The sequence below is a fragment of the Carya illinoinensis genome, chromosome 6 (assembly GCF_018687715.1).
Source record: "Carya illinoinensis cultivar Pawnee chromosome 6, C.illinoinensisPawnee_v1, whole genome shotgun sequence".
NCBI lineage: Eukaryota > Viridiplantae > Streptophyta > Magnoliopsida > Fagales > Juglandaceae > Carya > Carya illinoinensis.
In genome coordinates, this window is record NC_056757.1 from 33,593,695 (window position 1) to 33,606,210 (window position 12,516).

Genomic DNA, 12,516 nt, shown 5'->3' on the forward strand with positions numbered 1-12,516 from the left:
TTGTATACTTCTAACATAATTGTATGCTTTTGTTGCAATAAAGATCTCTAAGAGCCGTTTCTTGCATCTGAGAGAGAGTACTTGGACTATCCCAATAACTAAAAAGTGTATTATGCCTAAATTTAACTTGAGTTTGTGGCGGTGAAAGAACATGATTGGTAGCGTTTCGAGTAAGCCCTCAACCTGGAGTTCCACCTGAAGAAGCAGGGGCAACAGTAATTGCTGAATCTTCTATTGGTACATGGACAACTATCTGGACCGATGGACTTACTTGTCTTGATCGTTACAAAGGACGATGCTACCACAAGTTCTTAGATATAAAAAGAAAAAATAAATTCACATGAGAGAAATAAATTTACTTATAAGAAAAATATAAAGGAGAAATAATATTTTTGTCAAAATAAAATAAAAAATTACACATTTAAAAAGAAAAAGAAAAACAAAGGTGAAGTTAACACCGTTACAATAAAAAACACTACCTTCTCACTCTCTGAGGACTTTACAAGTATCTCTTGTGCCATAAGTCCTTGTTATTTCTCACCCGTTCTCTCTACTGCATACCATGTGAAATGACAATTTAGTTGAGTATTGTAATAGAAAAGAGATGTAATTTTATTGGTAGTATTATTGTGCTTCTAGGATGTCATTTTTTAATTATGTTGATTATGTTTCCACAATTCACTGTTATTCTAATAATATTTTTAATTTCTTTGCCATATCTTTTTTTTTTTTTTTTTTTTTTAATTTAAACAATCTCATCTTCCTATTATATAAATTCTTGCTGATTGATCCGTTATATTGATAATTTTAGAGTGTCTAAGTCCCACACATTCTATATATAAAAAAATTTGATAAAAATTTAAGATCCAAATGAAACAATTATTTTTTAATAGTGAAGTCTATTTTTTTTAAAAGAAAGTACACGAAATTTGTATACTTTAAAATTATATCTAATATTATTCTTACTTATATTGTGTTTTGTTGGTTTGTTGAGTGTTATTGAGGTTTTTTTAAGTTAAACCATGCAATTCAAAGTTACTTGTAGTTTTTATGAATATGACTAGTTGAAATATTTTTTACTTATTGATTTGAACAGCTTTAAAATATGTAAGTCTCTCGGATTTTATTTTTAAAAAAATAAGTTTTGTTTTTTATTATTCGTATTTTATTTTTAAAAAAATAAGTTTTGTTATTTATTATTCTTACACATCATATATTATTTTTTTTTAATTTTTAAGTTTTTTTATTTATTCTTCTTAAACTAATTGAGTTATTCTAGTAATTATTCTTATATTAAATGTTTAGTAAAAGAAAAAAATGAAATAAATATAATGTGTGATATATTATATATAAAGATGATGAATATAATTTTTTCAACTAACTAACGTTACTCTAAGAAAATCTAAAAAGTTGAATCTAAAAATCTAAAAAGCGATGAAAAATCAATAATAAAAGAGAAAATGAGCCCGCGGGCTAGTATACAGTAGTTACAGTGTTCGTGAATCCAACAGCAAGATTTTCGAATATGCTGAGGTGGCAAATGCTCATCTCTAATCCTTTACCATCTCTCTCTAGGGGAGACCAACTGGGAAAAGACGTTGAGGACCAAAGGTCCAAAGGAATCGTCAACCCATCTGTCTCCGTTGCTCGCAAACTCTTTTGCTGATGCGGTCGTGTAACGAATCGATACAACTAAAATCTTACACAGCGTCCCTGATAGATTTTTTATGTATATATAAATTCCGTTGCTGAATATTTGGGGTTACCAATTCGCGCAAATTCACTTCGTTATTTATTTATTAGATAGGTCTTCGTTATTTATTTGTTTTTGCCCTGGTGATTTTTGGCTCGAAAACTTTGTAGGGTTTTGAGAATGAAGGCGATGGAGTCCATAAAGGATCTAATCGAGGAGGCTAAAATTCGAACGGTTTGGTGGGCTCTGTGTATCTTCGCCGTTTCGTACTTCTTATCGCGTAAGTGTGCCAATTTTGCTCTTGAAAGCCAGAATCAATCATGTTAGTTTTTTTTTTTTTCTTCATGTTTTTAGAATCTTTGTGAATTAATTTGCTCGTCAGTATATCAAATACTACAAATCTTGCGGGGAAATTGTATTCGATTTTGCAATGTGCTTTCATTCCATTCTAAATCTCGTTTACGATTTAAGTTCGGAATCAAGAATAAATAGCTAATCCTTTGTTTGGTTACTGATATATTGGTAGAAATTGGGAGAGAACCACACATTGGTCTGTATTTGTCTTTTTTAAATTATTATTATTATTTTTTTAATTTTATAACTGTGAAGAACTAGACTCCGCCAAGCCAAAATCTTATGTGGGGCATTTCATGACTTCTAGTTCCTATCCGCATTCAGCTGGCTCAGTTTAGTGAAAATCTGGTCGGATAATCATCTTGAAAATTTCGATGCGGGACTTATAGTTTACATTCCTTCAGCTGTTGATGTATCGTGTTTGCTATCAACTCTTTCTTTCTTTATTTTCCTCGCAGATACAAGTAAATCAATGTGGATGAATGTACCCATAGCAATTCTGTTTGTTTCTGCACTGCGCATTCTTTTTAATGAGGTTGATTTCCATTGGAAGGATCGATCAGTTCGCCTACGAACATATTTATCTCATTTGGAGAAGAAGCAGTTGTCCGTGAATGATTCAAGGCTTTCTACTGTGCCTCCCCCTCCAAAATGGAAAAGGAAAATCGATTCTCCTGTTGTTGAGGCTGCAATGAATGATTTTATTGATAAAATATTGAAGGATTTTGTAGTGGATTTGTGGTATTCAGAAATTACACCGGACAGCGAGTTCCCTCAGCATATACATGCCATAGTCATGGACGCTCTTGGTGAAATTTCGGGAAGAGTTAAAGAGTTAAATCTTGTTGAGTTGCTTACAAGGTAATTTTTTGGGTGCCTTTCTTTACTGGTTGCTGGTACAAGAACAGAATCTGTTTCATTAAGAAGCTTTTCAGTAGACAATAGAGCTGGATACTTGAATGTCAGAATTAAACGGCTCTCAAATGTTTCAGGGATATAGTTGATTTAATTGGGAATCACTTGGACACTTTCAGAAGGAACCAAGCTGCTATAGGTGTTGAAGTTATGGAAACACTGTCTTCTGAGGAGAGAGATGAGAGATTGAAACACCATCTTATAGCTTCTAAGGAGCTTCATCCAGCATTGATATCTCCTGAGAGTGAGTACAAGGTGTGAGTGGAGTGTTCTACTGGAAATGCATTTTTCTCTTTGATTCTTCTTTTGAATCTGCTTGATGTTTTGTATCTGTTCACAGGTTCTTCAAAGGCTGATAGGAGGAGTATTGGCTGTGGTACTAAGACCACGAGAAGCTCAGTCTCCTTTGATTCGATCCATTGCTCGGGAACTAGTAACATGCCTAGTTGTGCAACCAATTATGAATTTTGCATGCCCTGCGTAAGTTTCTTGAAGGATTTGCTCAATGCGTCCATAAACACAACACCAACCACCCCCCCCCCCCCCCACACACACACACACACGAAAAAGGAAAGAAAAAGAAAAAAAGAATAGAAAAGTTGCTTAAAAGCTTTGTTTATCTTAAAATCTCCATAAACTGATTTCAGTGTATATTAGTCATTGTGGCCTTTTTTACTTGAAAAATACATGGAGACAATTATGGACTTGACACTTGACAGTGGTTGTGTAGAACATTTTACATTCCCGCAGTATCTAAATTATCCTTTTGTACATATGTTCGTTTTTTTTTTTGAAAAAAATATCTTCCTTTTGTCCACTTGTTCTCAAAATTTTCAGGGGTAAGATTTTAATACACATGTATGTATCAGGTACATCAATGAGTTGATCGAATACCTTTTGCTTACTGCTAAAGATGACAGCCTTAAAGGGAGGAGTAGTTATCATTCAACCAATGAGGCAACTCATCCTCATGATCATCCTCTTGCATCAGGGGGTGTACAGGATGTGGATTCTACCTCAAGGAAGCATTTATCCTCTAATCAAGGGACTGATATGACAATGGCTAAAATTGGCAATCAAAGAGAAACATCCTTGGATTACAGCACTGAAAAGCCTACGAAATACCGGTCTGCTGATTGGGCACGGATGCTGGCGGCTGCAACCCAGAGAAGAACTGAAGTTCTTGCCCCTGAAAATCTTGAGAACTTGTGGACGAAAGGAAGAAATTATAAAAAGAAAGAGCAGAAGAATATTAAAGTAGGTTCTCAAGCTCCTATAGGAAAGGGTTCTGGAATAAATTGTGCTGTATCCAGTAAAGACCTGGGAAAGGAAATGTTAGCCAACAGGCATGAAATGCCTATGGGAACAGATGAGGTGGGTATAAAGCAGCTAAGTCATCGATTAAGTGTTGAGGATATGTTAAGTGACGAGAATGAAGCTGAAGAAGCTTTCTCTCAAGCTCCTAACAAGGAATTCTATTTCGAGGGAGGGAATACTCTTGATGTGTTGGAGCATACTAGTAGTCTTGTAACTGATGGAAATAAACATCCGCTCAAGAGATCTAATAGCACTTCTGCTTTGATACCCCAACCTGATACAGAGAAGAAATCAAAAGGAGGACATGGAGGGCTCATTGTTTCTGAGTTCTACGGCCCCAGTTTCGGCCAGCACAGTGGAGAGTATAGTGGTAAGACTGCTTTGGATGTGGTGCTTCGCAGTGAAGAAGAACAAGTTCCCAAGCTCAAGTGCCGGGTGAGCATTCTTTTGCTGTAAATGTTGTGTGATTAAAAACTTATAGACTGAGCTCACAGTAAAATCCTCGGGAAAGATGATATTAATTAAGTTGCTTTCTTGTATTTGCTATATAAATGCCTTTCCAGAGTCTAACTTGACTCTTGTGTTGTCTACTTCTCTGCAGGTCATGGGAGCATATTTTGAGAAACTTGGGTCAAAATCTTTTGCAGTTTATTCAATTGCAGTGACAGATGCAGAAAATAAGACTTGGTTTGTCAAAAGAAGGTTGTGTTCACATCTGCCATAATTTTATCATGGTTACTATAGTATGTTTTTATATTATTTTAAAATTATTTTGCTCTAACTGCTTCTTTTAATTGCAAAGGAAGTTCACGAATTCAAGATTATCTTCAGTCCTCCTGTATCTGGATTTTTCTCCAGGTTTAATTGTTCTATTGACAATATTGTTATTGTGCAGATACAGTAATTTTGAGCGATTGCATCGGCATCTTAAAGACATTCCTAATTATACACTACATTTGCCTCCGAAAAGGATATTCTCATCAAGCACAGAAGATGCTTTTGTTCATCAGCGCTGCATTCAGCTTGATAAATATCTGCAAGTATTAAGTAGCCCCTGCTGTATTGTTCTTGTAGGAATTCAATTTTGTACATATTTCTGTTGCTCTTAATCTGCTGTCTTTCCCAGGATCTCCTGTCAATAGCTAATGTTGCTGAACAGCATGAAGTGTGGGATTTTTTGAGTGTGTCCTCTAAGGTGTGCATCTTCTTGAAATTTGTTAGATCAATTTTAGACAAGGCTTTTTGGTGTGCATGTTGCCTAAAAACATTTTTCTTTTGTGAAGAATTACTCTTTTGGGAAATCTTCCTCAGTGATGAGAACCCTGGCAGGTATGTGGTTATCCTTCTTGGTTTCTGTATCACCCTAGCTATTTCTGTGTCTATGTTGTAACTATTTAGTGTGGTGGCATGCAAATCATTCTGCTGGTGATCAATATCTGTTACCTCTCTGAATTGCTTGTTAGTTTGTTATAAGCCTGATGGTGCAATAAAAGTTGATGGACTGCTGATAGATTGTTGTCAGTTCTGGGAAAATGGATACAAGTTTTATTAAGTGTTAGTTGTTGTCAATAAAAATAAATAAATACTGACAGTGGTTGAAATGCTGATATGTAATTTGGAAAGAGTTTTGCTGATTATGTAATATGGGGACTGAACTGACGCTTATGATCAGAGGTGCTTAATATGAGTGCGTCTTTCTTTCCCCTCCTTCTTTTTGGGGGATAAATAGACATGTCAATACTGAAAGTGGAGGGAATAGCATGAACTTAGGGATATAGGTTCTATACAAGAATGACTCCTACCTACCAAATAAATCAACTTCTTAAGATGAACAGCATTCATAAGGATACAAAAAGATTTATCATAAGAAACATTGTCAGTAGCCAGGATGATAATGATTTAGGGTACAATTTGCGATACTACCCCTTTCGCTACCATTTATCATTTCCCCATGTCCTTCTATTAACATAGACAGGTTTCCATCTTGTAATGCCCCAATAGAAGGTCCAAACCATGCTCTAAAAGGACTGGTCAATGATACAATTAGAGTTTTATTGGAACATTATAAAGAGCAGGAACTTTTTCTTCCCAAGCAACGTGTGATCTCATACACTACCTATCCTTACACATTATATGGGGTATCACAATCTACTCTCCTTAAATTCTTGACATCCTCGTCAAGCCAGTCCATCGTAGGTGGCATGGCTCAAGTTTCACATTTTTGGTTGGGATAGGATTTGATACCATTTGTAATGCCCTAATGGAAGGTCTAAATCACGACCTATACTCCAAAAGGACTAGTCAATGATACAATTGGAGCTCCTTGGAATATTATAAAGAGCAAGAACTTCTCCTTCCCAAGCAATGTGTGATTTCATACACTACCTATCCTTACACATCATATGGGGTATTACAATCTACTCCCCTTAAATTCTCGATGTCCTCGTCGAGCTAGTCCATCGTAGGTGGCACGACTCAAGCCCCATATTTTTAGTTGGGATAGGATTTGATACCATTTGTAACGCCCCAATGGAAGATCCAAAGCACATGACATATACTCTAATTGGACTAGTTAATGATATAATTGGAGCCCCATTGGAACATTACAAAGATCAAGAAATTCTTTTTCCCAAGTAATGTGGGATTCCATATACCACTTACCCTTATTCTTATCAAATGGGATATCACAATCTCCCCCCCTTGAATTCCCGACGTCTTTGTCAGGCCTGTTTGTCGTAAGTGGCACGACTCAAGTCCCACATTTCTACCATTTGTAACATCCCAATGGAATGCCTAAACTACATGACTTATACTCCAGAAGCCTAGTCAATGATATAATTGGAATCTTATAAAGAGTAAGAATTTTTCATTCCCAAGCAATGTGTGATCTCATACACTATCTACTCTTATCCTTATCATATGGGGTATCATAATCTGCCTCCCTTAAATTCTTGACATTCTAGTCGGGCCTGTCCTTCGTAGGTGGTACGGCTCAAGTCCCACATTTCTCGTTGGGATATACTTTGATGCCATTTATAACGCCCCAATAGAAGGCCCAAACCACATGGCCTATACTCCAAAAAAACTAGTTAATGATACAATTGGAGCTCCATTGGACCATTGTAAAGATCATGAACTTCTCATTCCCTGTGTGTGATCTCATACATTACTTATCCTTACACATAGTTACTAATGAATAAAGATAGGTTATCCTGGATGGTATCAACCATCTATCGGAAAGAGAGGCTGATCATTTGTTCAAAATTGTGCTGCTCTTTTGCTTTTTGGCTACTTGTTTGAGGGGGAGCCTTTCTGTGAACGTCGGCATTTCCTTTTAATTTCTTAGTACATGCTTCATAGAAGGAGAGTAGAACCATAATACTTCATCTTCACATTTTCTTAAAACCCCTCATGGATGGTTTCTGTAGCTGTCCATGACGATAATTGTTTTTCCTATGAACAAAATGTTGATCAATGTGCCAATTTTTCCTTTGCTTATCATTTTTTCTGCTACATTTTACTATTAGTTTCTAATTTGGACAATTCAAACAGTCAATGTGGATGATGCGGTGGATGATATTGTTCGTCAATTCAGAGGAGTTTCAGATGGATTGGTGCGTAAAGTTGTTGGTCCATCACCCTCTAACGAAGCTTCTTCAGCAACCATCAGGAACTTGCCCTGGAATGTGGATGAGATAAATAGACACATTGCAAGTCATTATTCTGTAGAAACTACGAGTAGTTTTTCTGATAATGATGAAGGCCACAAGGATGAGAATGATTGCCGTGAGGAAGTTAATAGTGTAAATGCTAGTGGGTGGCATTCGGACAATGAAGTGAATTCGAAGAGTTTTCCACCTCGGGTAATCAAACATAGCAAAGAGCCTATGAACTCAAGTTCTGAGAAGAGACATGATTTAATGGTGAAATCTGGAATACGCGGAGGTGGATTTCCAGTAAGAAGTCTCCCTTTAATCTCAGATCAGTTGGAGGACCCAGTTGGAATGCCCCCCGAGGTATCATGAGTTTAGCCATGTTCATTTTCTTTTCCATTTTATGAATCACATCTACTGCCAAGATACCCTGTATATTCCGTAATACCTATCCTAGTTCATGTAACGAACTAATATTGCCATCATTGTGTGTTTTTATTGTTTTTTAAAACACTCTGGTTGTTTACGGTTGGATTTTCTTACAGTGGACTCCACCTAACGTCAGTGTTCCTCTGTTGAATCTAGTCGATAATATATTTCAGCTCAAGAGAAGAGGCTGGCTGAGGTGAGCAATTACTGTGCCTTAATCAGAATTTTTTAACTGTGTCATATAACAATGGAGACGTGTTTATGTGCTGTACTAATGCATTGTCTTCCAGTTTGCAGAATTATTTTTGAAATTGTATCATGCTGTATGCCTTTTTATGGGACAAGTGTCTTTCTGTTTTATTGATTTGTTTTGGAGTATATGTGAAGCATGCTCAAGCTCTTCACTGAGTTGATGTTTCTGGAAATGCTTGGAGCAGATGGTGTAGCATTCTCTCTTTAAAATTTTTTCTTGCCTGTATTATTTATGGTTACTCTATCCCTGAATCTGCCTTGTTGTGTGCGCGCGCGTGCTCACATGCGTGTTCTTGTAGTTGGTTCCTACATTCCTCATTTAGATCTCTTTTTGTGTCACTGTGATCACCTTCAGCATTTAATCTCTTGAGCATCGTCTTTGGGCATGATTCAGTTGGTATGATGTTCATGCTGTGCGTCAAGCTTGGCTTGGTTCTCAATTAGGTTTTTTCCACTGCTGTTTTCTTTCCCGAGGGATGTGCTTTTTTCGGATTTTTCCCTTTTATTTGTAATATTCCATTTTTTTTCCACCTGAGAAGTATTTATAACTGATCGTTTTTTTTTTTTTTTTTTTGATTATGTTAGACATTGGTTACCGGTCTGGGTGTTTCTTGATCTTTCTAGATTTGATATTCACTTGTAAAAAAAAACTCATCTTGTTCCAGGCATTACCATTTTGTTGTCCCATTTCATGTATATAAAAAATCATTAATAGCTTTTAGGATACTTATCTCTATCATTTAGGCCTTTGTGCAATTTTGGTCTTTTGGGCTGACGTAATTGCATCAGGGATGATAACATGCACTGATGCTATAATCTATTTGATCACTGCAATTGATTGGCCCTTAATACTTATTTATGTTGATGCAGGAGACAGGTTTTTTGGATATCAAAACAAATATTACAGTTAATAATGGAAGATGCAATTGATGACTGGCTCTTGAGGCAGATTCATTGGTTGCGGAGTGATGAAATTATTGCTCAAGGGATTCGATGGATTCAAGATGTAAGGATTCAACCCCACCAATAATAACTGTCATCGTTTTGTTGGAATGGGTCTACCAACTAAATATTTTTTGTCAACTTCTCGTTGTAGACTTTCAAACTGAAAGTTTGTGCATGAATTTAATGCTCTGGAGTGGTTGATAGAACTAGTACTGTAAAAAGCTATATGCATGCTGGTTCTGGACATTTGAGGTGGTAGAATATCTTTTTGACAATTTCATACATGTAGAAAATATCCAGTAGAACTTTTTTTTTTTCTTCCTTTACGTACACCTATTGATTTTAATGGTTTTATGAGGAGGTTGAAGAACAGATTTCCCTCGGGCATGATCAGATATTTTTTCTTCTTTTATCTACTTTACCTTTTAAATATAATCTGTAATAACCATATTTGAGGCCCTTTTTCTGTTTTAAAGCTGAAATTAGATTTCTGTTTAGTTGCTCAGAGATGAGAAGTAGTCATGCTACTGCTTCACGTTGCTTGTTCTAAGATTTCTGATTATTTTAAATGTGGGTCCCTTCTCAAAATTATTTGTTGTCATTAAACATTTTGTGATTGGATGGAAAACCAGAAAATATGAAATTCCATATGCAAATATTTTAATAAATTGTCTCTCTCAGATTCTCTGGCCCGATGGCACATTCTACCTAAGAGTACGGAACACTCCAAGTAACAATGATGATGCCGAACCTCATCAAAAACCTTTTCAAACTACAAATCAATTTGGTGGCAGTAAGGTCTCCTCATTGGTGTCTTTTGAACAACAACTTCAGGCCGCTCGCCGAGCAAGTGATGTCAAGAAAATGTTATTTGGTGAGTAACATTCTCTTTTAATAGTTAAATTATTACTCTTTTGAAGTCATTCAGTTGTGAAATGTCCTTTATCTTGCGACTTGTGGTTGATATGCTTGGAGATTGTTTTCTTAGTTTGCCAGGCAATGATTTTTCTGTTTTTATTATTTTTTTATACTTATGTTTTACTGTTCGCTTTATTTTTGTCTATATCATAAATTCCAGATTTCTCAATAGCCATTCGGTATTTGATGCTAGGAAAGTTGTGACTGCTTGTCTTGGGCTTAAGCGACTCTTTTTCTTTTTCCTTTTTTTTTTTTTTTTTTTTTAAATTTAATTTTCACTTAAGAATCTGATTGTGTTTCACTTTATATTGTCTTTTCAGACTATTCTAGTTTAATGGGACCCAAGTAATCATAATGAGATCTTTTCTAATTAATTAGTTTAAATTAATTTCTAGGGCATGTGTATCCCTCGTGTAAACGAATGCACTGTATTTTTATGTGGGATTTTGGATGTCTGTTCATGGGAAAATATATATATTTTTTGATAAGTAAATGTTCATGGGAAAATATTTGAATGAGCAATTTGTTTTATTTTTTTCCTTTTAAACCATTGTTTGTTGTAGGTGCTTAGGATTTTACTAGAGGCTTCTCATTATGGGATTGTTTCAACACCAAAGATTTGTAGAATCTCCGGAGCTCAAATCTTGAGGCTATACATTATGGTTTCTAAGATTAGCCTTTCTTTGTAACATCAAATTTTATATGTTATTTTATTGTTTTTCCTATCTGGTTACGTGCACATCTTATACCAGATAACTAAATTGTGGCTCTACTTTGGATATTTGGCAATAGCAAAACTGCTCTTACGTATTGCTCATAATTGAAGGGGAAACTTCAGACTACATTATAAGCTAATAGGACTAAGAATTGGCAATAGGTATATATGCATGTCACTGTGTTTCATCTATGGTATTGTTAGATTCCTCACGAGTCTTGTGCTTTTTCTTTTATTTTTCATTGCCTTGTCATGATCTCTATGAAGAGGACCAATTATGTTAATCAAGCCACTAAGAGCCCCACCCTTGTCTTAGCCCCACCAAAGAACTGTAGACATGCGAGTATGGCAAAATGTTAAATCAAAGAAAAAATGTCTCTTTTTTTATAGGTAAAATAAATAGAGAAAAAAAAAATGCTAAAAGGAAGAGACTTCCGTGGGGATTGTAAGTGCTGAACATAAGATCTTATAGAGCATGCTCTGATAACATATTGAAGGACATATTATCTTGAGGTTTAGATATTAGGAAATAGGCAAACTACTCTTAGCAAGCTTGGCACAGACTAGTAACGTGAACAGAGTTATGTGATGATGACATTAACCTCCACGTCTTTCAGATGGAGCTCCAACTGCCTTAGTCAGCTTGATTGGGCCAAAGCAGTACAGGCGTTGTGCGAGGGACATATATTATTTCACTCAGGTCAAGCCTCTTATTCCTTCTCAATGCCGATTTATTTTTATATTAAAAAATCTTTATTTTAGGCTTTTTATTTCTTACCAAGAAGTTGAATATGATTTGTTGTAAATTGCAGTCTTCTATCTGTGTGAAGAACCTTGCATATGAAGCACTAGAATTATTACTTGTATCTGTTTTCCCCGAGCTGACCACCCTTGTTCGTGATGTTCATGGGAAGATGAGTATTTCACGACCTACATAGGATCGATGCATTTTCACAAACTTCAGTTTTTAGAGTATTTCAGTGTGCATAAGCCTGCGGCATGGCTGTGTATAGTATTCATTTGTTCTTCCTGGGAATGTGGGAAGTAACTTTGGGTATATCTCATTCCAACTGTACAAAAACGTAGGAATTAGAGTTTGTATAGAAATCTAGCTTTAGATTATAGCTTCTGCTTACTCGAGCCATTCCCATTTGACTGGGATTTTGTATTGTTTTAGACTAAGAAACAAAATCAGCGACATATATTACTGGTTCACCGTTTGTAATGTAAAACTTTTAAGACATTAAGTAGTTGCTCAAAGTTTTGGTTGATACTTGTACCAAAGAAATCCTAAAACTATGCTGACTTAAAAGGAATAGTGATTG

General features: G+C 35.7%; 1 protein-coding gene across 3 annotated transcripts; it reads left to right on the forward strand.

Annotated features, from left to right (window-relative positions):
* Nucleotides 1–1,567: 1,567 nt before the first annotated feature.
* On the forward strand, nt 1,568–12,462 carry LOC122313242. 3 transcript variants are annotated; one of them, XM_043128068.1, is made up of 16 exons: nt 1,568–1,729; nt 1,864–1,973; nt 2,506–2,908; nt 3,040–3,217; nt 3,303–3,442; nt 3,832–4,714; nt 4,881–4,981; nt 5,175–5,319; nt 5,406–5,474; nt 5,563–5,608; nt 7,832–8,295; nt 8,478–8,557; nt 9,484–9,619; nt 10,240–10,432; nt 11,809–11,891; nt 12,004–12,462. In XM_043128068.1, coding segments are annotated over exons 1-16 (3,159 nt in total). In that variant the 5' UTR covers nt 1,568–1,727; the 3' UTR covers nt 12,130–12,462. The 3 variants fall into 3 exon arrangements, with proteins under 3 accessions (XP_042984002.1, XP_042984004.1, XP_042984003.1); XM_043128069.1 differs by having other exon boundaries at nt 1,630–1,675; XM_043128070.1 differs by lacking the exons at nt 11,809–11,891; nt 12,004–12,462 and adding an exon at nt 11,040–11,786.
* Nucleotides 12,463–12,516: the final 54 nt, after the last annotated feature.